The following is a 27,373-nucleotide window of genomic DNA, read 5'->3' on the forward strand; positions in this document are numbered from 1 at the left end:
CCCCACCGCGCTCACAGGCGGCACAGAGGGATGTGCTTTTTCCATCCACGCAGCCCGACACACGCTCAGCGCTTCAGTCGGAACCCTGCAGCCTCATCATGGCTCTCAACATCCCCGGAGTGGCCGTGATGATGCTTTTCTACCTCCTGGTTCTCGGGATCGGCATCTGGGCTTCCTTCAAGTCCAAGAAGGAGGCCAAGAAGGGCCAGGGGGACAAGACGGAGATGGCTCTGCTGGGGAACCGGGGCATCAACCTGGTGGTCGGCATCTTCACCATGACAGGCCAGTAACTGCGGCGGCTAATGAGCTGAGGACCGGAGGGGATAATCCCACTATTTGCGCCTCACAGCCCTGACGCGTCCGCTTTTCTTAAACACTTTCTACTTTCCAGGAAACTGTGGTGCGCTTTGAATTATTTGACATGAAGCTCTTTTTTTTTTTCAGGAGTCTTTATGTAAAATGTATTGTAAGATGAGAAAACGTGCACGTGTGTCCTATACATTATTGCTATAACGGCCTGATAATAAACCCGAAAGTGCCGCAAAAAAAAGCCCTGCGAATATAATCCATGAAGGGGTGATGTGAGCAAGAAGGGAAACGGCATGCGATGCAGACTGTTTTCACACAGAAGCTGGAAGTGAAAGTTAAAGCGAGCTGACTTTACAGAAACATGTAGAATGTAATAGAAGCCGCTTTTTCTTCTGCTTCTCCGTTTATTCTAATGAATATAACGCGCGCTTTTTTCCAGCTCGCGTGATGAATCAGCTTTCAGGTCATGGGTGTTTTTTTTTTTTTTTTTTTAAAGGGATTGCTCATTAAATAGACAGTTATTCCCCATTAAAAGGTAATGTCTTATTAAATTTACAGCAGCCGGGCCGGTGTGCAGTGTCGGGTTGTGGGCTGGTGGAGGAGGAGGAGAGCAGCTATGTCCTTCTAGTCCTTTGTCTTTATCTGTGTCTGTGTTTGTCAAACAGCTACGTGGGTTGGAGGAGGATTTATCGTGGGCACAGCTGAGGCGGTGTACAACCCCTCCATGGGACTGATCTGGGCTGTAATGCCTATCACAGCGACTCTGTGTTTCATAATTGGTAAGATTTCATGTTAAAGCTGACAAGCACTGGAGGGTCAGTTTCATATTCCCTGTGGAACATAAGCATTTATTTATAGCTCCACTAGGTGCCCCGTGAGGCTGTAATGCTCATTGGACACCCCACTGGATGGGTGAATAATGGATTTAATTATTCTTAGATCTCTGGGAGTCCCGAGGCTTGAGTGTCCTCATCAAGTAAACAGCAGTCATCTGGATGATTAAAACAGCCCGCTCGATAAAAACAGCCACTTTTGACCATGTGACTGTCCTCTGTGGGGCAGGAGAGTGTGGCCACAGCGGGGCAAAGTCACAGACAAGGGCAGCTCTTTGAAAGGAAGAATGAGGTCAAAGCATGACGAGTGCCAATGCCAAACGGGCTTGAGTCAAGGGCGAGGCCGCGGATCCATTTTCTGCTAAAAGCAAAAGTGACTGGACCTCTGAATGCTGGAGTCTCCCGTTTCTGACGTCGCACCAATTTGTTTAACAGACAAATATAATCTGACTTGACTAAAAATAAAATAATCTCTTGGGCAGCTGAGCAGTGATGGCGGGCAGAGACCGACTCCAGGCAGGCAGTGGATTAGTCCAGTAAAAACTCTGTAGCAGCACTTAAGGTGGCTCTCAGCTATCCGTCCATCTGACTCCAGAGCGGCAGCTCTTCTCTCCTGTTAAATCATGCATATTTATGATAAAAACCCAAACATCTGAGCCTTCTAATCTTCCTCTTTCATCACCGAGGTGGCCTCTTCTTCGCCGAGCCGATGAGGAACAATAAATACGTGACCATGATGGATCCCTTCCAGATCAAATATGGAAAAGTACCGACAGCCGCCCTTTCGCTGGCTACACTCATATCGGAGATTATGTGGGTGACAGGAACACTCATCGGATTAGGTAAGAATGTTTCTATATGTAACACCTCCAGTGTCAGTGATGCGTTCAAGCCTTGTGTGTTGATCCTGGCAGCCGAGCAGCTGTTAATCGCAGCTCTTTTTCTGAGGTGTGGAGTGAAACACAAGCCTCTTCCTGTATTCTACAGGCGCTCTGAAATAACTCTGCCCGTGGAGCCAGAATTCAAATTATAACAGGGATCGATCTGAGAGGGTTTTACTCTCCTCCCTGAGAGAGCTGCAACAAACCAAATTCAGTAATTGGCCACAATAACTTTAAATATGTTAAGAATTTTAACATGAATATGATATAATCTTCTGGATTCTGCTGAATTCAGCAATCAAAGCATCAAGCAAGGTTATGGCAGACTGTAACTGCATAAAGAAGGGTTACAAATGTAAGAAAACAAGCAGCAGAATACATAAACAGGCCTCCAACAGACACGGATAGAGATCGAGTTATTGAAACCCGTCTAAGGCCAAGCAGGTATTCCCATCCAAGCTCCAAAACTCCTTTTTGCTTTGTCAGAAAAGTCACCTTCTAAATCGGCTTCAGCTCAGTCGCTGCCAAACTCGCCCTCACGCAGTATAAAAACTTTGGAAGAGTTTGTTACTTTGTTTGTGTCCAAATAAGAAAGGAGGTCGTTTAATTTCCATGGAAATAAACTTTGTTTTTTATGATACAGGCCTGTCACAGTGGCTCTGCTCATATAGTGTTTAAAGCCCATGAAATGCCCAGAATAAGATCCCCAAATCCATGCTAACTGAAGAGGAGACACCTAGGATGCAGGGCGGGAGCAAAACGAAGAGCGAAGGAGGAGGAAGTTTGAACCATTTCTTCTCTCGATTATGTCTGGATATGGGGATCTTATTCTGGGCATTTCATGGGCTTTAAACACAATATGAGCAGAGCTAGTGCAACAGGCCTGTATCATAAAAAACAAAGTTTATTTCTATGGAAATTAAACAACCTCCTTTCTTATCTGGACACAAACAAAGTAACAAACTCCTTCAATGTTATTATACTGCGTGAGAGTGAGAGGTCGTTTAATTTCCATGGAAATAAACTTTTTTTTTTTTTAATGATACATGCCTGTTGCAGTAGCTCTGCTCATATAGTGTTTAAAGCCCATGAAATGCCCAGAATAAGATCCCCAAATCCATGCTAACTGAAGAGGAGACACCTAGGATGCAGGGCGGGAACAAAACGAAGAGCGAAGGAGGAGGAAGTTTGAACCATTTCTTCTCTCGATTATCTCTGGGATGTGAAAGCTTCGATAAATATAGCGGACACAGCAGGAATACTGGGACTGTGGTGTTAGGCATCAGCCCAACATAAAGAATATAACTGGCTAAAGAGGCAGAGCAGAGAGAGTACTTACTGTGGAACTCCAACTGTTAGCCGTGAGTTTCCATTCATGTTGTCTCCTAAGAATTGGACTGTTACCTGCTGAGTCTGCACGAGCTCCCTGGCTGCCAACCTACAAACTACTGCCGTTTCTCTCCCGACTTTCCAACATTAAACTCGATCTTTATTTAGGTTTTTTTTCCGCGTCTATCATAATTTTTTCCAAATGATTTGCACTGCAATGGAATCGCTTCCCTTCAGGGATTAATAAGCATCATTCAGTTCAATTAAATCCAATTAAATGCGCCCGAACTCGAGCATTTTCACACATGGAAAACAGGAGAAAGTTTGGAAAATGTGCAGAGCCTGAACTTTCTCTTCGGCCTCGCAGCGGGACGTTTTCCGTTGGAAACACTCTATCACAGGAGCAAATATTGTTGAGCGGCTGCCATGGAAATCACAATGTGTCGTTACGGTTTGGTAAGAATGGCAGATTAGTCGCCTGAGCCTTCTGAATTGATCCCGGGAGCTTGAACATGGGCAGCTAAACTTCTTTTTTCTTGATTCTCGAAGACGTTTCACCTGAATCTGAAAAGGCTTCTTTGTTTTTGTTAGTCCTAAACTGGTTTGGTGGTGGAGTATCGGCTTATAAGCAGTGGAAAGGTCACTCGCACATGACACATCATTAAGGTCACATGTGTGGCACAAATACCTGCCGGAACAGGCAAAGTATGGCCAAAAAAGATCTGTGTAAGTGGTTGTGAAACCGCCTGGAGCAGGTAGGTGCAGGGAAGGCAATACATCGGCTTCTCCACACTGAGAATCTTCCGTTGGTATTAATACTGCATGTATTTGGACCTACGTACAATATTTATTTCCGAGTGGTAAGCATCATATGGGTCAGCAGAAAGGAATACGGAGCTGCAGCCTCTGTCAACACACACGCTCACTTGTTGTTCATGCCCAGGAGGATAATCTGCAGTGTTCGAAATGTGGGCCCACTTTCTGCTTTTTCTGGACCTCTGATTACATAAGGTCCCAACCACAGCATCTCAGGCAGGTCTGGACTTTGACTGGACCGTTGCGACACCTGGATTCTGTTCTTTTTCCACACATTCTGTTGTAGATTTGACTGGGTAATCACAACAGATCAACAGTGCAAGTTTGAAACGGTTATAGACGGTTGTTAAACTCTTGCGAAATATGAAGCTCTCCTCTGTGATTACTGCTCTGAATGTGCTTAAAAAACGTGGCTGAACGTCTGTGATGCGAGTCCGACTCACTGCTTTCACCATGTTTTTAACTGCGTCAGCATTTTCTAGTCACTGTTCAGTTTGGTTTATGCAACACAAATGAACTGGTTAAAGGGATAGTTCGCCTCTTTTGACATGAAGCTGTATGACATCCCATACTAGCAATATCATTTATGAACATTTTCTTACCCCCTGCTGCGTCCTGTGAGCCGAGTTCCAGCTGAGTTTTGGTGTTGATGAAGGTAGTCCGGCTAATTGGCTGGGGCCCCAAAAATAAAGCGTTTAGCTTCTCAAAACAATATGCGTTCAAAAGAGTGTTAAAATTGGCTTTGTTCTTAAACATTAGGAATGAAATAAGTCTCAGTACTTTTCCATATGACCTTAAGTGATGCAGGAGTAGAAAGACAAAACAATTAGGAAAGCCTGGGAAAGCAAGGGCAGATTGATACACACACATTATTTGAATTCCTCAGAGACATTATTTGGGTTAGTACGATTCATATCCAATCACATTTGATCAACAAGGGATCCACCGTGGGAAACTAGGAGATATATATACGAGGTGTAACCGGAGATACGGGGCTCGGTCTGACGGATTCTTGCGAGGTCTGTCAGGCTGAGACCAGCGCTGAAATACTGCACTTGTTGCCATACCAATAAAGACTTCATTTTCACTTGAATTACTTTGGTCCGTTCTTGAGCCTCCTACTAAAAGAACCGAATCTAACAAATGGTGCCGTGACACGAGGTTCGAAAGCTCAAAGACCACTGTGCCGTGCGACTGACCCCCATGCGAGGGAGGACGCCTCGAGGTGATAGGAGGGACAGCTTTTTTCAGACAATCAGGCGCCATAAAAAGGTGAGCAGAACACCACTTAATGACTAAATGTGTAATTTCTGCATATTGAATAACCTAAATGAAATTGTCTGAATTAAGTTGTCCTCTGGTCATGATAAATCCAAGTGTTAATGTACTTAATGTACTGTCTGATGTTTGCATTGAATGGTAACACGTGAAGTATAATACACATAGTCTCACAAAGGGAAAGTAAATAAGTGTCCTGATAAGTGAATTCGAACAAAGTGACAAGATAAATTCATTTTATAAATGAATATCCCATTCGAGGAACTTGTCGTCAATATTGGGGTTTCCGTGCACAAGTAACTATTGTGTAACGAAGTAGTTTGTAATTCCATAACTGAATGCTGAAATTTTATTTTTAACGCTCTGACCTGAATTCACAGAGGACTGACAATATTTATCCTAAACAACTTAAAGGATAAGACCGGTTTTTTGACATTGGGCCCTTGATTTCACATTATAACATGATGTTCTACTCACCCCTGCTTGTTGTTGAACATTTGGAGCTGTTCCGAAGATATTCGCGAGGCGTCTGGCTGCTCTCTTGAGATATTCGGCCATGAAACGGTTTCCTATGGGCAAGCTTATACAGGCACAAACTATGCTGTTTATAATTTATTAATTACTCTACATTAGCACTGATAACGTGGAGGTGCGTCGCTTACTTAAAAAAATCCGGGTTACTAATTTTGAATTTTAGCCGAATGAATAAATAGGCAGCAGGTCTGTGGGCTGTCTGTGGTAGTAGCACGACCAGGACGTCAGTAACACCCACTTTACGACAAAAAAAAATCAAAATTACAGTAACCCGGATTTTTTTAAGTAAGCGACGCACCTCCACGTTATCAGTGCTAGTGTACAGTAATTAATAAATTATAAACAGCATAGTTTGTGCCTGTATAAGCTTGCCCATAGGAAACAGTTTCATGGCCGAATATCTCAAGAGAGCAGCCAGACACCTCGCGAATATCTTCGGAACAGCTCCAAATGACAAACAACAAGCAGGGGTGAGTAGAACATCATGTTATAATGTGAAATCAAGGGCCCAATGTAAAAAAAACGGTCTTATCTTTTAATCAGTTCGTCATTGGAAAAATGTCTGCTTTCTTGATGCTGTGCTGCTCCCAATATGAGAACTAACTACAAATATTTCTGTCCTGCAGCAAACAACAACACAGGAGGAGAAACTGCAGTGGAGCAGTTTGGCGATTAATTAACAATTAATCATGGTTTACTAAAACTTCTCAAAGTTTCCCAAAAATTCTGTGTGTGTTTATATCTTCTTTTGCATTAAGACTTCCCGGACCTGGAAAAGGAAGACATGGAGTCAAACTCAGAATATGAAGACCACTGTTTGTATACTTAGACCCCAATGAAAACAGGAGGGTTGCTTGGGCAAACCCAGAAATGCGATATATATTTGCCATCTGTTGTCATCTGTTGTCCTAACCTGTGGTGTCTGGTGTTCAGTGTTGTTTGTTTTTGTTTGTGTGTTGTTATGATCCCAAAACTCAATTATGATTTTTCCACAGCAGAATTATCCTAAAAACAAGGATTATACCAACTGTGTTGATGTTGATGCTGATCGTGATGATGTGTTCTCTAAATAATTTGAAGTTTTTTCACAGCAAAATAAGGAGATGATACTGGATTTCTCATTAAGGCTGCACAGCAGTTTGATGACTATTCTAGTTCCTAAAAGCAAGGGGTACACCAACTGGCCAGTGGTTTTGTTTTGGCTTATTTTTATTTTTATTTAATTTATTTTGCTTTTGTTTTGATTTGGGGTCCATATGAAAAATAAATAAATTATGAATTGGGCATTAAAATTGAACCTTTCAAAGAGACATGCCCTAAGTAGAAAAATACAGTGCAAATGACATTTTGCACTACTGCGCTGCGAGATTTGCTAATATTATTCCACAGATTCAGAACCACTACAGGACGTACGGCCGGAGGACTCATAAGCTTGAGTTCTGGGAGGCCTTGCCCATCATGCCAAGATGATGGTGGAGAACTACACAACAGGGAGGGGATGCTGAATATCCCTCAAGGAAGCGATGTACTGGTGACCTCTCCTTCCAAGATTAGTTCCGGATCAGAATGCTGAACAGACGTTCAGCCAAGAGGAAAACAGAGCACCGACAGGATTGGACCACAAGAGACCACACGACTCGTCACGTGGTCATCTAAGAAAGATATATCATTTAAAAGAAAAGTTAATCATAATTGTTCAAGAGGCTAATTACTCATATAGTCGAGCCTTGGTTAAATTTATATTTGTTGTGTTTCATTTTTAAAGTGTTTAGCTAATTCTTCTTAAAGGCTGATAATGAATCATTTTTAGAAGGTCAATTGCCAGTGGGGTGACTCGGCTGTTTGGAGCGGGACCTTAGACTTAGAACAGTAATAGGTTGGTCGGTCGCCAAGTGGAACTAGGGGCCATAGGTGAATTTTTCCCGGTTCAGCCATCGGGTTTTCGCTCCTATTCGCTGCAAACGGTGGACGAACCTGCTGGTAATGTTAATTGCCTTATGCAATGTTTGAGTGTCAGTAGAATAGAAATGATGTAAATTTTTTGATTAATCAGTGTTGTGTTGTTATGGTACTTATGGGGGAGCAAGGCCTTGCTAGCCACATAAGGTTTTAGGCCATTATGAACAAAGATTCCCCACAGAGGATGGGTGCGGGGCCACATACACACAAGGCAGATAGCAAATTATTATTTTCTACATATAATCTATTAAGAAATGTGCTCATTTGCGGAGTTATTATCAGTTGAGTGGGGAAGGTTTTAAACTTACTAGAAAAGAGTCTCTATTTTTGTAGAATCTTGATTAATACTCCTGATATAGAAGGTTTTGCTAAAGCATCAGCATTTTTTCTAAATGTGCTTATTTGCAGAGTTAAAATCATTGACTTATGAAGGTCTTAACCCTCTCGGAAAGAGGTTCTGTTCCGAGTAAAATGATGGAATAGTCCGGATTTGAAAGTGTTGCTTAAGCATTACAATTATGTTTACTATTTCCATGCCTGTGCAATGAAGACTTGCTTGCTGCTTTAATTGCAATGATGAACAGCTTTCACATAAGCTTACATAATAACACATAAAGTCACATCAAAAGGGGGATGACAGACGTCTCCTAACTGGTTGTGCTACATCTCAAAAGGTAAGTGGCTCTTGCAGTTTGGGGGGTGACTGCTAAAGTCTTGCTACTGCTAATACAGATGTGACACAATACAGAAGATTACATTCCTACCTCAGTTATTTGACTGAATTAGTTGAAATGATAAAATCACTTCAAAATGGGGATTGTTATAATTGGCTTTGTTCTTAAACATTAGGAATGAAATAAGTCTCAGTACTTTTCCATATGACCTTAAGTGATGCAGGAGTAGAAAGACAAAACAATTAGGAAAGCCTGGGAAACCAAGGGCAGATTGATACACACACATTATTTGAATTCCTCAGAGACATTATTTGGGTTAGTACGATTCATATCCAATCACATTTGATCAACAAGGGATCCACCGTGGGAAACTAGGAGATATATATACGAGGTGTAACTGGAGATACGGGGCTCGGTCTGACAGATTCTTGCGAGGTCTGTCAGACTGAGACCAGAGGTCCGTTTCACGTAGCAGGTTGAGTGAAAACTCTGAGTAGGTTAACCCTGAAATGAGGGAAACCCTGAGTTTTCCGTTTCACAAAGGGAGGTAACTCAACCCCGAGAAAGAGGGGTAACTCTAGCCTGTTTCACAAAGATCGGTAACTTAACCTCACGGTCAGTTACCGGAGTAACAGACTCTCTGAACCTAACCTGGTCGGGACCAGGTTTTATTCAAGAAACCTTGAGTTTCTTTCTGTCTCCGCCCTCTTTCAGCCACACACGCCATTTGATTTCCTCATTCATTCAGTCAGCAGAGCGAGTTCTTCTACTTCTAGAAGTCCATTAGGCACAGTAGGAGGCGACTTTTTTCACGAACATGTCCCTTTGACAACGATCCGTGGATGAAGGTATACAGCATTATTGCGCAAAGAAATAAATATTCGTCGGAGATGGTTATCAGACCGCGCATAGATTTTTGCATTGACAGACAATTATCTTTTTGAGTGGCACCATCAGAATGTGTTGGGACAAAAGAAAAAAAAGACATAAAAGACAAAAAAATATTTGTATGAATAGGCTTAAAAAAGACATATATAGGCCTATTATATTTTATAAAGGCACTCGTGTGGGTGGATTCCCTCCGGGGATTCCCTCAGCCACTGCCCTTCCGTTAGAGGTGGTGGCCACCACCCGTTTTATGGGCATCTGCCTTCTTTCTGTTGGCTCAGTAGAAGTCTGTGTTAGTTTAAATAGGCTTAATTATTTAACAGAACACGATATAGATGATGACTCTAAATTGTCCTTAGGAGTGAGTGTGAGTGTGCATGGTTGTTTGTTTCGTTTGTCTCTATGTGGCCCTGTGATGGACTGGCGGCCTGTCCAGGGTGTACCCCGCCTCTTGCCCATTGACCGCTGGGATAGGCTCCAGCCCCCCCCGCGACCCGACTGACGGATTCAGCGGTGTATAGATAATGGATGGATGGATGATATAGATGAGAAGACATAGTTTATGTGTGTGAAAACAGCATTATGTTGGGAATAAAATAACTGCACAGTCAAATAGCCACTTAATATTTATTTTACAGTGTAAAACATGATCAAAATGAGGTACCTCCATGCCGAGGTCTCACCTGTTTGAACAATATTTTTATATTTCATCTTAAACTGCTGCCAAGAGCGCTTCTCCCCTGCGGGATTGCACCTAAATGAAATAAATGAATGGGCTACCATTCAAGCAGTTTCCCTGTAATATTATTGTGATTGCAAAGGACTACATTTAAAATGACACTTTTACTGCTGTAGCGGTGTTGCACTTATTTCTAAAAACGTATTGAAACTCGCCGTATGAGCGCATTAAGATTTCCAATTCGAGGTTGGTGAAAAACGTAGCCCCTCCTCTTCCCCGTTGCCAAGGTGACTCGTCGAATCGGGGTTCCGTTGATGCTGGCTTTTTAAAGTTGTGGTGCACGCGCTAAACTCAAGGTGAACTTACTCGGAGTTGATTAACCTCACTCAAATCAGCGTTTGTGGAACCGAAAACTCAGGGTTTTCTATCTCAGAGTAGATCAACTCAGAGATCAGGAATAGACTCAGAGTTGGTTGAACCTGCTACGTGAAACGGACCCCAGCGCTGAAATACTGCACTTGTTGCCATACCAATAAAGACTTCATTTTCACTTGAATTACTTTGGTCCATTCTTGAGCCTCCTACTAAAAGAACTGAATCTAACAAGAGTAATACATTTGCATCACAAAATCGTTCTCCAGGAAAAAGTCAGACCTCACAGTCGCTTGGCCCTATTTTCTCTCCCTTCGTATCACTGCCTGCTGCCTGAAGCAGGGGGCTGCTCGGTCTGCACGGTCTACATTATCAGCCATTAACAGGCTTATTTGTGGATGTGACCATTAGAAATGTGTAATGTGAGTGCATTCTGAAGATTTTTAGGAGTTTAAAGCTTAAAGCAGTACTTAAACTGCAACTCGGGTTGTTTTAAACTCTTATTATAACACAGTTTAGGGCTTATTTACTTGTGAATACATTGAATTTGAGTTCATTTTCTATGTCGTGATACGAAGGGAGAGAAAATAGGGCCAAGCGATTGTGAGGTCTGACTTTTTCCTGGAGAACGATTTTGTGATGCAAATGTATTACTCTTTTGAACGCATATTGTTTTGAGAAGCAAAACGCTTTATTTTTTAAACCCCAGCCAACTAGCTGGACTACCTTCGTCAACTCCAAAACGAGGCTGGAACTCGATTCACAGGATGGAGCAGGGGGTAAGAAAATGTTCATAAATGATGTTGCTAGTACGGGATGTCATACAGCTTCATGTCAAAAGAGGCGAACTATCCCTTTAAAGTTGGGAGAACATCATAACTTGCCTTAAAATAGATAGTTTTGCAACTTTCTGCCTGATCTGCAGCAAACACAAAGAATTTCTCACTGTGAGACATTACTTTGAGGGTTGTGCCGACTTTTTTAACTCGACTGAAAACATAATGTGTGTGTTCGACAGGTGTTACTATGAGTGTGATCCTGGACCTGTCTTACACTGTGAGCATCTGGATCTCTGCTGCCGTGGCGATCACCTACACCCTGATGGGAGGACTGTACTCTGTGGCCTACACAGACATCATACAGCTCATCCTCATTTTCATCAGTTTGGTGGGTTTTCTGCACTTCCCGTTTCCTAATCTGCTCCCCCGACTGTGTCTGGTTCAGGGTTAAAAAATAGAATTTATGAGAATAAAGCTGTTAAACTATTGGGAAGTCGCATATCTCGCTTCCTTGTTGAGAATTTGGTGAGAAAATAACAGCATCAGCTTAAAAGTTGCAGACGCTGTCGGAAATCTTCTCCTTGTTTTCTCATTGACAAAGTACACAGCGGTACAGAAGGCCACTTAGTATTTTTTTTAACATTTTGACTGAGAAAAAAAAAGGAAAAACTCTATTAATTATAAGGTTTTACATATCATGTCATGGTGATAATAAGAAAATACAAATAATCTGGTCATTATGTGGTTTTTAAATGAGGTAAATAGAACTTTAGCTCAGTGCCGCCCTGCATGCATTCCATGTTGCCCTGCTCCAGCACACCTGATGCAAATAATTAGGTCATTTCTTTAAGCTCTGCATAAGGCGGAGGGTGAGCCGTTCATTTGAATCAGGTGTGCTGGAGCAGGGAAACATGGAAAGCATGCAGGGCGGTTTGTGCCTTGGGGACCAGGGTTGGGATACACTGCTTTAGATGAACAACCACACGACATATTACACTAAATCATTATTTATTCAACATAAATAAGGCCATCGAATGATTCAATAGTTCTTTCAACTACATTTCGATCCAAAGATTTAAAGTAATCTTTATTTTTGCTGTTGGACGTTATCAGTCTCTCTTGTGGTTGAGGGGGAATCTTGTTCCCATTCTTCTTTCCAGCGTTGCTTCCGCTCATGGAGGTTGGCAGCATTGGTTTATGAATTGGTTTTAGAACACTTTGGTATCCAGAGGAGTTCATGGTGGACTCAATGACTGCAAGGTGCCCAGGTCCTGTGGCTGCAGAACCAGCCCAGATCATCAGCCCTCCACCACCGTGCTTGACAGCTGGTGTGAGGTGTTTGTGCTGATATGCTGTGTTTGGTTTCCTCCAAACATGTTGTGTTTGGTTTCCTCCAAACATGCTGCTGTGCATTATGAGCAAACATCTCCACTTTGGTCTGGTCTGTCCAAAGGACGTTGTTCCAGAAGTCTTGTGGTTTGTTCAGATGCAGCTTTGCAAACCTAAGCTGTGCTGCCATGTTCTTTTTAGAGAGAAGAGGCTTTCTCCTGCAGCCCTTCCACCCAAGCCATACCTGTTCAGTCTGTTTCTAACTGTGCTGTCATGAACTTTAACCTTTAACATGCTGACTGAGGCCTGGAGAGTCTGAGATGTAGCTCTTGGGTTTCTGACCTTGGGGTGACCTTTAACCTGCTAACTGAGGCCTGCAGAGTCTGAGATGTAGCTCTTGGGTTTCTGATCTTGGGGTGACCTTTAACCTTTAACATGCTGACTGAGGCCTGGAGAGTCTGAGATGTAGCTCTTGGGTTTCTGACCTTGGGGTGACCTTTAACCTTTAACATGCTGACTGAGGCCTGGAGAGTCTGAGATGTAGCTCTTGGGTTTCTGATCTTGGGGTGACCTTTAACATGCTAACTGAGGCCTGCAGAGTCTGAGATGTAGCTCTTGGGTTTCTGACCTTGGGGTGACCTTGCTGGGACGTTCCACTCCTGGGAAGATTGACAGCTGTCCTGAATGTTTTCCACTTCTCTCTGTAGAATGATAGACTCCAAATAGTTATATAATATGTTGTAATAACATGTGTTACAACATAATATTAATACTTAATATTTTCTAAGACATTGTCCGGATTAGATCATTTTTCTAAATGTGTCCAGATATGTTCAACTTTCGAGCTGAAAGACGGTGTTCTTTCTTTTGCGCGTGACTCTATGACCGCAGCCAGAGGAAAAGACCCTCAACTCTAACGCCACAGAGCAGATTTGAATGCCTCAGTCTCAGGGTCAGGCACAAAACAACAGAGATAGATGGAACGATCAGAGGAAGCTGAACTGGTGCAGGATATGCAGGTCACAGCTTCTCCAGTTAGGGAAATGGCTGGATTCTGCATGTAAAAGGAATGTCTTTGACTTCTGAATGATTCTTAGGTAGAATAAGCAGCCATCTTTGTTTGTGCAGGTCACTTTTTATGCCCTTTTTGTTCCGTCTCAGTATCTAATCGTGCCCTAAATCAGGTTAAAATGCAATCTTTCACAATCTCCTCACAGTGGAGGTAAGTTCAATGTTTTTTCCGAGCCGCTCAGCCTAAACATCTGACTCAGAGGAATATTTCAGGCCAAACAGCACAGCAGCATCTCTTCCTCATCTATCAGCTATTAACCTTGGGACACTTCGATAAGCGGTCGGCTGCTGCACAGAGTGAACAAGAAGGAAATAAGGAAAAACTCAGAGGAATCAAAACATCCACCCACACACAGGCTGAAACAATGCTGGTGTGCTCTGGCACCGACATAAATATGACGCAAGAGGGTGACAATATCAAGGACACTGCTGGAACAACGCAAAGCCCATTATCCCCATGTGACTCAGAGGATTTGAGCCAGAGTCAGATGGAGATCCCAAACATGCTGACACAGACAGCATCAGAGGGGCCGGTCTCTAACTAACTGTGTGCCACGGGACACATACTGTCATCTCAATCTAATGTGCTCCACTTTGACTCCAGGTCCCAATCCCGTCCCATCACCTCAAAGTCTGCCAGTAGCGCAAAGGCGCTTGGAAGACAGCCTTTGTTCGAATATTATCTGGATCTCCATAATCCGTGCAACAGTTATAAAGAGCTGGAGTCATCCAGCAACACATTTATAACATGCAATTTATGTATTTGTGTCCTGGAACCAGACGTTTTACCAGTTTTACGAGGACAAAAGTCTGCATTAGGGAGTTTGATGATGGTCAAACAAGACCAGGGTTTGAAGTGTCCTTCAGAATAATAGTGCAATTTTATGACTTAAATTAAAGCTGAATCAGAAAAGGGATGACCACAACAGGTTTCCCTAAAAAGGAAGAAGCGTAAAAAACAAAGTTCTCTACACAATCTTAATTATTTTCATATTTTCTTTGTCCACTATGAGCCCTGCTGTCTGCGACAGGGTGAAACTAAAGCAAGCATGGCCTGTGCCTCAGGTTGTTCCACACGCTGCCCTCTGGTGGAGACAAAGTGCTACAACATGTTTGTGAGACTGTACAAAGCATTAAAGGGATAGTTCGCCTCTTTTGACATGGGTTTTCTCTGCTTTTTTGGCTGAACCACAAGTCGGGCCACTCGGGTATTGCTTCAGGGCCGCATGTGGCCTGCGGGCCGCCATTTGAATAGCCCTGCTGTATGACATCCCGTATTAGCAATATTTCTTACCCCCTGCTGCATCCTGTGAGCCGAGTTCCAGCCTCATTTTGGTGGGATGTCATACAGCTTCATGTCAAAAGAGGCGAACTGTCCCTTTAATGCTTTGCAGCAGGGGGTAAGTCAATGTTCATGAATTATATTGCTAGTTCAGTTCAGTTCAGTTCAGCTCAGAGCTTTATTGTCCCTCCAGGGGAAATTTGATTTTCAGTGGCAGTGCAACTAACACAACAACAATAAATAGAGCAGTGACATAGAACAATGTCGCAGAGTACAGCACAACCAAACTTGATTTGAACAATCCTAAACGGAGTAAGAGTATAAATATCAGAGAGTATAATCAAGTGTATAAAAGATAAAAGATGCCACAAGAACAGTGCATTTAAGGATCGTGCAAATATATTACATTGATTGCACGTCTGTCAAAGATCTCTGAGAGAGAGCTGCTGCAGGCCAATTATCTTATCTTATTCTCTGAGTCCTGTGATGTCTATGTCTCCTCAGCAGATCTACAGAGTAAGAAAAGACTTATAAATCATCACCACAAACCGACTCTGAAAGTGATCTGCTGAATAACTTTGGAGTGAAAGCGATAGATGCATTTGGATTATTTATGATGTATTCAGAAGATGTGCCCCCTTCCAAAAAAAAAAAAAAAACAGTTTTAGATGCATTTTCTGTCCCCAAACCCTAGCTGATCTTTTTAATGTTAATAATGTCCAAATTCTGATCACATAATGGTTTTTATCTTGGGGATCTGAACAGGTTTACATGTCCTTACACGGCCTTGTTAACCTTGGTCTGAAACACATGCAGCAACCCCCTTGGGTGTGGTTCATCAGGAGAACCATTGATATAAAGGAAAAACCCTAAAAATGTGTGTTCTTCTTGGATCTTTAATGTTTTAATCCTAGTTTTGTGCATCCACTTGCCTATTATGCATTTTGAAGTGTCGACTGTGTTTTCTTAGTGGTTATGCGTCCCATTCGCCCTGATGTGCCCTGCTGTTTTGGACATCACTCACACGGCCTACAACCGCACCTTCGGGCCTCCTTGGGTGGGTTCTCTGGAGGCAGACAGAGCTTGGATGTGGATCGATAACTTTCTGCTTCTGGTAAGACCGAAGAGCTCTGATGAAAACCAGGAAATGCACTTTTACTCGTCGTTTGTTCATATCTCTGCTTTTTGCAGATCAAATACACTTTCTTTAAGGCTGGGCGAGTTAACTCGTTATTATCGAGTAAACTCATTAATTATTTAATGCCGATAGCATTAACGCAGGTTTTTTTTTAATTTTTGGGGCTTTTGTGCCTTTAATGGATAGGAAAGTTCAGAGAGACAGGAAGCAGGGGGCAGAGAGAGGGGGAACGACACGCAGCACAGGGCTGTCCAATGCGAGACTCAAACTATTTATTTTATTATTGTAAAAGTCTGTTGCTCACAGGCTTTTATTTTGTAAAAGTCTGTTGCTGTCTGCTGTGGAACCGGGAAAGAAAGTAATCGGCGGATCCACCAAACATGGAGAAGGGTACGGAACTTTTACTCGGCCATTTTCATTTTAAAGTTCTTCCAGACGGCGGAGTCGACAGAACCAAAGTCATCTGTAAACACTGCCAAGTTGAACTGTCTTCTCACCGTAGTAGTTCCAGTCTAAAATATCACTTAAAGCTTAAAGGCAAAACACACAACTGATAGCAGCAAGTCATTCAAGGAAACAGACAGTGGAGCGAGGCTTCTACATAAAAACTACAGAAAGATGCTGATGTTAAAAGTGTGTTTGCACAACAAATGTTATAGCACTTTCATTTATATGGCAGCACATTTAAAATAAAGCTAAATGCTAAAAGCTATACACTACTTTTGAGTTCATTTTGGGATTTTGCGAACAAATGCGATTAATCGTGATTAATCAGGGAAATCATGTGATTAATTAGAATAAACATTTTAATTGTTGCCCAGCCCTAGTTTTCTTAAATATAATTGGGATGTTTTGTGTGCTAAAGAGGACTTGTTGGGCTTGAAAAAGTTTTCCTTAACTTGCTGATGTCGTGACAAAATTAATCTTTGTCCGTCTGAATCTTAATGAGCTTTGGCACTGTTCCTCTGGACTTTAGAGGATATTTCAGCCGTCCGACCTTTGGTGCAGCAGAGACATTGCTTCTGCCCACAGTATGTCCCCGTGCACCTTCTTACGTGTCTTATTTTCCTTACTTTGTCCTTTGCTTCTTTCCTTCAAGGGTTTAGGGAACTTGGGTCTGCAGAATTTCCACCAGAGGACGCTGTCTGCCGCCTCTTCAACAACAGCCAAAATCACCTGCTTTGCAGCCGCTTTCATTGTTCCCACTTTGGGAATACCTCCCATACTCCTCGGAGCAGCAGCCGCATCAACAGGTAGGATAGAAGAAGAGAAAAACAAATTAATATTTCCATATTTTGACTTCACACTGGCCCAAACTATGACACTTAGAGCTTAACTGATACTCAAGGTCCAAGTTATATGTGTCAAACTCAAGGCCCGCGGGCCAAATGTGCCCCGCCACGTCCTTTTATGCGGCCCGTGAGCGCTTAAAACATGGATTAAAGTTCTCCGTCGCTGTGACGGATTTCCGTCAGCTGAACAGCCTGCATAGTTTGTCCAGACGGATTTTCCGTCAACTGAACTCAACTGGGAGATCGTCCTGCTCGAGAAAGGGGAGGGTGGGTTGTGACGGGTGTTTGGTGTATGGATTTTATTATAATACTGTTGTGATGTAACAGATTAAATTAACAGCAGTATTTGTTTTGATTCCTTTATGTTTGAGCCGCGCCCTCCCCTGATAAGTAAGGTGCGGCAAAAAAAAGAAAAAGGAACACGAGTTGTCAACGGCGGGGGCGGGGCGTGGGGGCTGGGGCTACAACTGCGTGGAAAAATGACTTACAGTAATTATTAGTCCTAGCTAGCTATAATTTACAAATACACGCCTTAAAATAGTATTTCGTTAGAGCAATATAGAAGGAATGCTGGACCGGTACCTGAGGCCTTTACATATTGGAAACCCCCATTAGAAAAGGCGTTCGTCAAGTCTGTGAACTGATGTCCACATAAGGTTACTCCTGGTCGCATCTTTAATTCGCTGAAAATCATCAGCGTTCAATGACCCAAACGGTCCAAATTATATAGTTTCAGCGTGGACAAGACAAGCGAGTCTGGAGCATGTAGAAGTATCTAGGCTATTTAGTTATTTGAATGACCTAAGGGGTTGCAAGACAAATATACAGGGCGAAGCTATTCTATTTAGTCTGCATGCCAGGCATGAATCAGACTGCTTGCACGCTTGTCAACGCCAGCAAACTGACAGAAATTAGTCCTGATTTACAGTTTCCAAATAGACGGTCCAAATTATTTTTGTCAGACTAACAGGGATGCTCAAGCCTTTACCTTATGGACAATCAAAAAGACGTTTTGAAAAGTGTACGGGCGCAATGATGTTCCGACATGATTCGTTGTAAACCAAAGCCGAGTAGGCTACATCAGTGAACACGTCTGGCATATTAACATATCAGCATGCCAACAATAGGTTGGTTGATAATATAGCCTACCACAGGGTATGCTACAGCGTGAAATGGCCCTTAGGCCATGTCGTTCTGCAGTGCATTTGATTAAGGAATGCGAATGCGACAACAGGTTCACGCAATGTTTGTAATGTACTTGAACAGGAAGACCATTGCATTTTATTTCAATTGAAGAGCTCAACCGAACGATTGCCTGTAGCTACGTTCACACACCTCGATTTTAGGCTAGAACTAGTTGCTCAGCGAGTTAGAGCTAAAGTCATAGAATGTTTGTGTTCCAGCGGAGCCTGGACTTGGACAGGTGGGCACTGTTGCCAGATCTTGGACGAGAAATAAGCGACAGCCGTCCTGAAAACAAGCCCAAAAGAAACGACCGAAGATGAAAAAAAAAAATAATAATAATAATTTTTAAAAAAACGTGGGTAGGCGTCAGTCGTGTGTCTTGTCTTGCTCTTTGTGAGCGTCTGTGTGGAAGCATTACAACTGTTTTGTGATACAGTAATAAATGTGATACAGCAATAAATCTCTGCACTTAATTCGGTTTTTTTTTTGTCATTTGTAGGTGATCAACAAAAAGAAGGGCACCTATGACAGTGTAGGCCTCCATAAACACAGCTCAATTAAAAACCACTTGGTATTCAGTAGAATTCTATTCTATAGAATTCTAGCATTTTTGGACTGCGCCAACTACAGGAGTTACAGTTCATCATAAACTAACCTACTTAGCCTTTTCACAAAGCTAACACTCTGTGGAAAATAGCTATCTACGACTGCAATGTTTCCAAATCGATGCAATTTTCCCAACAAGTGGAATTGAGAAATACAAATATAGGCTGTGTTCGAAACCGCATACTACATACTGCATACTCATTGATCAGACAGTATGCAGAGCGTTTACCCACAATGCATTTCGCTCCTGCCCGAGCCGAAATCAGCCGGCCTGAAGCTGATTTCGCTTAAGCTCTAAACTCTGTAAACTTTAGCAACATTTGAAACATTTTCAGGCGAGAAAGTAGTCGTTTAGATCCCCAACGTGTTGAAAACCTGACAAAATACCGGCTATTTACAATTTTGTTCCCACGAATTCGGCGCTACTAAAGCTAGCCGCAGTGAGCAACGCACTTCAGGTTATTTTCACAAAATAAAATACCCGTTGCCTTTTATCATAGGGAAAGCTATTACAATACAATTGGTGCTTTTGTTTTGAAAACAGGAAGTGAACCTACCCTCGTTGTAGCTAGCTTGAAACTGCCGTTTTATAGGTAGAGAATATTCCTTTCACTCTAAAGTAGCTATACTAGGATAGATTTTTTTCTTGGTTGATGGCAAACTTCTGCCACTTTCCTACAACGCAAAGTATCACAATATTATTATTTCTGATCACAGCCCGGTATAATTTTCAGTACAGCTTGGCGAAATTGTGCCTGCTCAGAGAAATTGGAGATTCAACCCTCAACTCATCACACATACAAAGTTTTGTGAATATCTAGAATCAAACATTAAGTTATATTTTGAAACTAATGACAATGAGAATACGTCTCCTACACTGTTATGGGAAGCCTTTAAGGCTTACTTAAGAGAACTAGAAACTAGAAAACTCACTAATAAAACGCTTTCTGACCCTTTCCTGCTGGGTAGGGGCACAAGGCAGGGCTGCCAGACATACACGGCTACAATACAGAATATACCAAGAATAAAATATCGTTGTACGCGGACGACATTTTGTTTTTTTATTGTATGTCACTCAGCCTAGAATTACAATCCCTTCAATATTGAAAACATTTTATTTGTTCGGCAGTTTCTCAGAGTACAAGATTAACTGGGGCAAAAGCGAGTTATTACCAGTACAGGTTGTAGATCAAGATTGGCTCAAACAGCTTCCTATCAGAATAGCATCAGACAGTTTAATCTATCTGGGGATAGTAATCACCAAGAAGTATAATGATCTCTACAAGGCCAATTTCCCCACCTTGTTAAATAAGCTAACAAACAATATACGATTTTGGAAAACACTCCCCATTTCTCTACTGGGCAGAGTGAATGCTATTAGGATGATTTTTTTCCCTCAGCTACTTTATCTTCTTCAAGACTTGCCCATATACCTTGCCCAATCTTTTTTCAGTAATCTGGGCTGGCACTGCCTAATTTCATTTTATATTACTGGGCCACGGGGATACGCTCTATGGTACACTGGTTAGATGACAACCCATCACCTCACCATGGGCTAGAGATGGAGCAGGAGGATTGTTTACCATACTCTATTAGAGCAGTTATACTATCACCCGTGTCAATAGAAATTACTTTAAACATAATCCTGTAATCTATGCTTTAGCTAGGACATGGAAACAACTAAGGAAACATTTTAAGCTCAAGGCAGTATCATTTCTGCTACCTATAGCAGCAAACCCCTCTTTCACTCCCGCTCCTCTGGGTGGGGCCTTTACCACCTGGAAGCAACTAGGGATCTGTATTGTTGGTAACCTATACCTATAGAAGGGACCTTTGCTTCTTTTCAACAGCTCCAAAGAAGATATAACTTACCACAGAATCAGGTTTTCAGATACCTCCAGATTAGGGACTATGTTAGAACACATCTTCCTAATTTTGAAAGGGCAAATCCTGACAAGATAGAGAGTTTATTTAACCTATTTCCCAACCCACGTTACATAATCTCGCAATTTTATGAAACATTACAAAACATGAGTCTTCCCAAAATGGAGAGGATAAAAGAAGAGTGGGAAAGAGAGACTGGAGCCCTGATACCCCCCAATGTTTGGGAGGGAAGTTTGGAGCACATCCATGAATGTTCAATTAACGCACGACACTGTTTAATTCAATTTAAAATACAGCACAGACCACATTACTCCAAAACAAAGTTGCATAAAATATTTCCTGGAGTCTCACCTTTGTGTGAGAAATGAGAGTCTGAGGAGGCTACCCTATCACATAGTTATGCTCTCTGCCCCAAACTTCAAAATTATTGGCATGAAATATTAAAAAAATTTTCACTGATTTTGGGGGTTCAATTAGACCCAGATCTTATCTTAATAATTCTGGGAACTTCTGACAAGTTAAGAAAGCTAAATGCTGCACACCAACATCTTCTGGCTTATGGCATTATAACAGTAAAAAAACTGATCTTACTTAACTGGAAGGGGAAAGAGGTGCCCTCCTTCAGACATTGGTTGACTGACTTGACAGACACCTTGCACTTGGAGAGAATTAGATTTATTCTGAAGGACAAATTGAAGGACTTTGATAAGATCTGGCAACCCTTGGTCTCCCATCTTGACAAGGAATCCGATTAGACTTGGTTGGATGCACTCCTGGGGTTGGGGGGTGGGGGTGGGAGGATACCGTGTGTTTTTGTTTTTTGTTTTTGTTTGTTTGTTTTCCTTTCCAAGTTAACTTTGTTGTTGCTGGTTTCTGTTTGTTTATTTACTATTCGTTTTTGTCATTGTCGTTGTATTGTTAAAAAACAAAGGGAACATAATTGTTGTTTGTAAATTTCTCTGTGAAATTATGTGTTTTCCAATAAACATATTTGAAACAGAAACTGCTGTTTTGACAGGAAATGACGATCGGCGACGTCACGTTACGTTGCATCTTGGGTAGTTTGAGTATACTTTACTCAAACTCGCATTCTAACTCAAAAAGTTTGTAGGAGTAGTAGGAGAAGTATGCGGTTTTGAACACAGCCAATGATCCCAAAATGTCCAGGAAGAGAAAAATTGATGCAGATGGAAGGGCATCTGCATCAATTTTTCTGTTTCAAGAAAGATCGGAAGGCGAATACGTGTTTGTAATTCAAGGAGAAAAAACGGTTTGTCTTTTGTGTTCTGAGGCGGTGGTCAAAGAGTACGATCTACGTCCGCATTCTGAGACCAAACACGGAGCTCAGTGTGCCGACATCAGGCATGAAGAAAAACAACAAACTGCCCAAGAATTAAAAGGCAAACTGCGATCGCAGCAGAATGTGTTCGCTAAAAGCCACAACCGAAAACAACGCGGCAGTAAAAGCTAGCTTTGTTTGATATTTCAAGTTTTGAACAAAGTTAATGTCACAACTTGTGTTTGATGTTATTTTTCTTTATTCACTTGGATAGTTTGATAGTTGATTGATGGAGTTGATGTGGGTTTCATAACCTGAAAAATTAAAAGGATTTATGATAAAATAACAGAGCAACAAGCAAACATATTTTTTTTTTACATCTATGCAAATATATATGTAATATTTGTAATAGGTCTGGGCAACAGTTAAAGTTTTTAATCTAATTAATCACCTGATTTCCCTGATTAATCGCGATTAATCGCATTTGTACGCAAAATCCAAAAAGGAATTCAAAAGTCGTGTATAGCTTTTAGCATTTAGTTTTATTTTAAATGTGCTGTCATATGAATGAAAGTGCCATAACATTTGTTGTGCAAACACACTTTTAACATCAGCATCTTTATGTAGTTTTTATGTGGAAGCCTCGCTCCACTGTCTGTTTCCTTGAATGACTTGCTGCTATCAGTTGTGTGTTTTGCCTTTAAGTGATATTTTAGACTGGAACTACTACGCTGAGAAGACAATTCAACTTGGCTGTAAATGCAGGAGTTTTTTAAAATTTATTTTGAAATACGTGCTTTTATGTTGAAACAAGTAAAACAGGAAGTAGCGCCGGTTAGCTCCATGAGCTTCACACAGAGACCGAGGAGCACCTGTTACGGTGATGTTACCTGCTAGTTTATCTTTATTTTATTACTCCATGCTTTGTGGTGTTTGCTGTAACTGTGTGAATGTGATGCATTCAACAGACTTTTACAATAATAAAACCTGCGTTAATGCGCGATAAAATATTTATCGGCGTTAAATAATTAACGAGTTAACGCGATAATAACGAGTCAACTCGCCCAGCCCTAATTTGTAACTTGAATAAGTAATAAATTCAGAGTTATTTAACATTAAGGAGTAGTTATATTTATAAGTTACATCTGGCCCTTTGAGGGCAACGATTATGCTGATGTGGCCCTCTGTGAAAATGAGTTGGACACCCCTGCTCTAAATGATTGATTGATGATACTGAAGTTCTGTGTCCTGTCTGTGGTCCTCAGACTGGAACCTGACTTCTTATGGCTCTCCGTCTCCTTTTGAACGTGGGGAGACGGGACTTGTCCTGCCAATCGTCCTGCAGCACCTCACTCCAACCTATATCTCCATTGTCGGCATCGGGGCGGTGGCGGCCGCAGTGATGTCATCAACCGACTCGGCTTTACTGTCTGCAGCCTCCATCTTCACCTCCAACATCTACAGGAGCATCCTGAGGACACAGGTGAGGAGGAGCAGGAGTTTAGGACGCAGAGTGTCTCTTCATGCCTGTCCATCAGAGGATAGACTTTAAAGTTCTGATGCTGCTCTATAAAGCTCTGAATGGTCCAGGACCAGAATACATCAGTGACTTCCTGACCCAGTATGAACCCTCCAGACCCCTCAGGTCATCTGGATCCGGTCTTCTATCAGTTCCCAGAGTCAGAACCAGACATGGAGGAGCTGCATTCAGCTTCTATGCTCCACATGTCTGGAACTAACTCCCAGAAAGCCTGAGATCAGCTGAAACACTCAGTGTATTTAAGAACATGGCTGTGTTCGAAACTACATAATACATACTGCATACTCATCGATCAGACAGTATGCAGAGCGTTTACCCACAATGCATTTCGCTCCTGGCCGAGCCGAAATCAGCCGGCCTGAAGCTGATTTCGCTTAAGCTCTAAACTCTGTAAACTTTAGCAACATTTGAAACATTTTCAGGCGAGAAAGTAGTCGTTTAGATCCCCAACGTGTTGAAAACCTGACAAAATACCGGCTATTTACAATTTTGTTCCCACGAATTCGGCGCTACTAAAGCTAGCCGCAGTGAGCAACGCACTTCCGGTTATTTTCACAAAATAAAATACCCGTTGCCTTTTATCATATATAGCCATTATGATACAATTGGTGCTTTTGTTTTGAAAACAGGAAGTGAACTTACCCTCGTTGTAGCTAGCTTGAAACTGCCGTTTTGACAGGAAATGACGATCGGCGACGTCACGTTACGTTGCATCTTGGGTAGTTTGAGTATGAGTAGTAACCTCATGATGCATACCCAACATTTCGGCGAATCTAGTATGCATCCGGGAACTTCTCGCTTACTCAAACTTGCATACTTACTCAAAAAATTAGTAGGAATAGTAGGAGAAGTACGCGGTTTTGAACACAGCAAAGTCCAGGCTGAAGACACACCTATTTTCAGCTGCATTTGAATAAAGCTCCAAATCTGAAGCTCTATTTCAAAACTTAATCACATTTTAAATCCTGATTTTATCAAATGTTCTTATTTCTTTCTTTTTTGTTTAAAATTAAATCATGCTTTTTATTTCTACTTTTTTAATGTATCCGTAAAGCACTTTGAATCGCCTTGTTGTTGAATTGTGCTGTGCAGATAAACAGAGATGGGACCAAGCCACACATGTGCAAGTCTCAAGTAAATCTCAAGTAATTTTTTCTTGGACAAGTCAAGTCAAGTCAAAGTCAAGTCACCTTATTATTGCAATTTTACATGCAGAATCTGATCTTAATAAAGTGAAAAGACAAGATATAAGTAACTGTCAGTAAACATCATTGGCCAATGTGTCCAACCTGTCCACCCTGTATCATTTCAAGCTAACGTTAGCTAACTACCGACTAGGCTAACAGGATAATATTAGCTAATTTGACAAGCACTTACTGGTCAGAATGGATCTTCAAATGACGAACAAAGTTGGAAGTTGTCGTCTGGCTGTCTGAGATGTTGATGCCGCATGTCTTGCACTGTGCTGTTCGTCTTTTGCCGTCAAAATGGTAATTACAAAAGCTGAAGACAATGACTCTCGGTCCCCCTCCCGCTGAGATGTTGATGCATATCTGATATGAGTTTATTCTCTCCAATAAACACGTAAGGTATGTAGAGAGGGCATGACTGATTGACAGGGTAGGGATCCAATCATGACGCCATTCTCAGCCTGCGCTGCTACCGGGTAATCGATGTTATTTTTTAAATCAATTTATTAATTTTATGTTCAAACTGAAAACACGAACTGAATGACACTCAAGTCATTCAAGTCATCGTGTCTCAAGTCAAGTCAAGTGCCGAGTCTTTAACTTCCAAGTCGAGTCTCAAGTCTTTTCTTTTTTGTCAAGTCAAGTCCTCAAAACAGCAACTTGAGTCGACTCGAGTCCAAGTCACAGTGACTCGAGTCCCCATCTCTGCAGATAAACCTGCCTCGCCTTCATCCTCTGATCCTGACCGCGGCCTCGTTTCTTTTCCGCAGGCGTCCGAGCGGGAGATCCAGTGGGTGATCCGGTTCTCCGTGGTGGCCGTGGGCCTGGCCGGCACGTCGCTCACCTTCCTGGACAACAGCGTCCTGATGATCTGGATGCTTCGCTCCGACCTCACCTACACCCTCATGCTACCTCAGCTCGTCTGCGTCCTCTTCTTCAGCATCTCCAACGGTTACGGAGCCGTCCTGGGCTGCGCCGTCGGCATCCTGCTGAGGGTGCTGTGCGGGGAGCCCCTGCTCGGGATACAGCCCCTCATCAAATTCCCAGGGTGCATTCTGGTAAACGGCGTCTATATCCAGCGCTCCCCGATCAGGACCATCTGCATGCTGTCCGCCCTGGTGGCCATCTTGTTGTTCTCCTACCTGGCTTCTGTGCTCTTCAACAGAGGCCTGCTTCCTGAGAAATGGGACGTTTTCAAAGTAAAAGCTGAACATTCGACACAAACACAAGACAACACCAAATCTGACACTAAGGAACAAATCATGAAAGATCAAAATGAGGACAATGAAGCATGCGAGCCAATGTTAGAATCAACATTTTAGGTGAGAGTCATTAACTGAAATAAATTTTTTATACATTTAGACTGATATAATGATTCACTTTTAGTTATAGGACTGTATTCTTTGAGGTTTTGTACACTTTTATATGCAACGTAAGTGGAAGATATCACACATATGCTCTTTGTTGTGAGAGCCCGGCATTTTTTTCTGCAATTTTCTGCAGCAATGATCCTTTAAAAACGGACAGAGTGAATAATGGAACCTTGGAAACAGATGCCATCGTATGTCTAGAATTTTGCAGGCGAATTGTTACGGTTGTTTGAACGGCTGTAGGCGCTGATGTTTAGTTGAATGCTGAACCTGAGTTTCAGCATTGTGTTCATGGAACTTAACAACGGCCTCTCGAAGCCCCTGATCTGACCCTCACCCCACATCTTTCCTGCAGTCAGAGTAAACACACTGAGATGTGATGCAGCAGGTATGCCGCTGAAGCATTTGTATTAGTGTTGATAAGAGTTGCTGCTTCTTAAGCTTGTATACTGACCTGTGTGTTGCATTTCACCTCCTCATTAATGCTGTTGACGTAGAAATCCAAAATACATCGATATGGTTACGAAACTGTCATCAGGGGGCGACGTCCAACATTCTGCATGCTGCAATTAAAAGAAAGAGATTTACGCAGATGACCTTTTTGCATCATTTCCTGCCTCCTGTGTGTTGTGCCCTGATGCCACCGAGCAGCGAGGGCCCATCTCCAGCAGATAATCCAAAGCTTGGACCGGATTCTGATTCTATCCAGTGTAAAAACTAGGGCTGGGCAACTATTAAAATGTTTAATCTAATTAATCACATGATTTCCCTGATTAATCACGATTAATCGCATTTGTACGCAAAATCCAAAAATGAATCCAAAAGTAGTGTATAGCTTTTAGCATTTAGTTTTATTTTAAATGTGCTGCCATATGA

At 42.1% G+C, this 27,373-nt stretch overlaps 1 protein-coding gene across 1 annotated transcript; it reads left to right on the forward strand.

The window, feature by feature from the left end:
• Positions 1-27,145, forward strand: LOC142397591 (high-affinity choline transporter 1-like). Its single transcript, XM_075481072.1, has 8 exons — positions 1-282; positions 975-1,088; positions 1,829-1,984; positions 11,571-11,719; positions 15,984-16,127; positions 17,251-17,404; positions 23,663-23,880; positions 25,898-27,145. Exons 1-8 carry the CDS (start codon positions 99-101, stop codon positions 26,447-26,449), a joined length of 1,671 nt encoding a protein of 556 aa, XP_075337187.1. The 5' UTR covers positions 1-98; the 3' UTR covers positions 26,450-27,145.
• Positions 27,146-27,373: the final 228 nt, after the last annotated feature.

This window comes from Odontesthes bonariensis, chromosome 2 (genome assembly GCF_027942865.1).
Source record: "Odontesthes bonariensis isolate fOdoBon6 chromosome 2, fOdoBon6.hap1, whole genome shotgun sequence".
Taxonomy (NCBI): Eukaryota; Metazoa; Chordata; class Actinopteri; order Atheriniformes; family Atherinopsidae; genus Odontesthes; species Odontesthes bonariensis.

Excerpts from the sequence above, each read along its gene's own strand:
- LOC142397591 (XM_075481072.1), top strand. The coding sequence starts at position 99 with ATGGCTCTCAACATCCCCGGAGTGGCCGTGATGATGCTTTTCTACCTC. Across the intron at positions 283-974 it reads CGGCATCTTCACCATGACAG|CTACGTGGGTTGGAGGAGGA; the intron begins GCCAGTAACTGC and ends TTTGTCAAACAG. Across the intron at positions 16,128-17,250 it reads TCGATAACTTTCTGCTTCTG|GGTTTAGGGAACTTGGGTCT; the intron begins GTAAGACCGAAG and ends CTTTCCTTCAAG.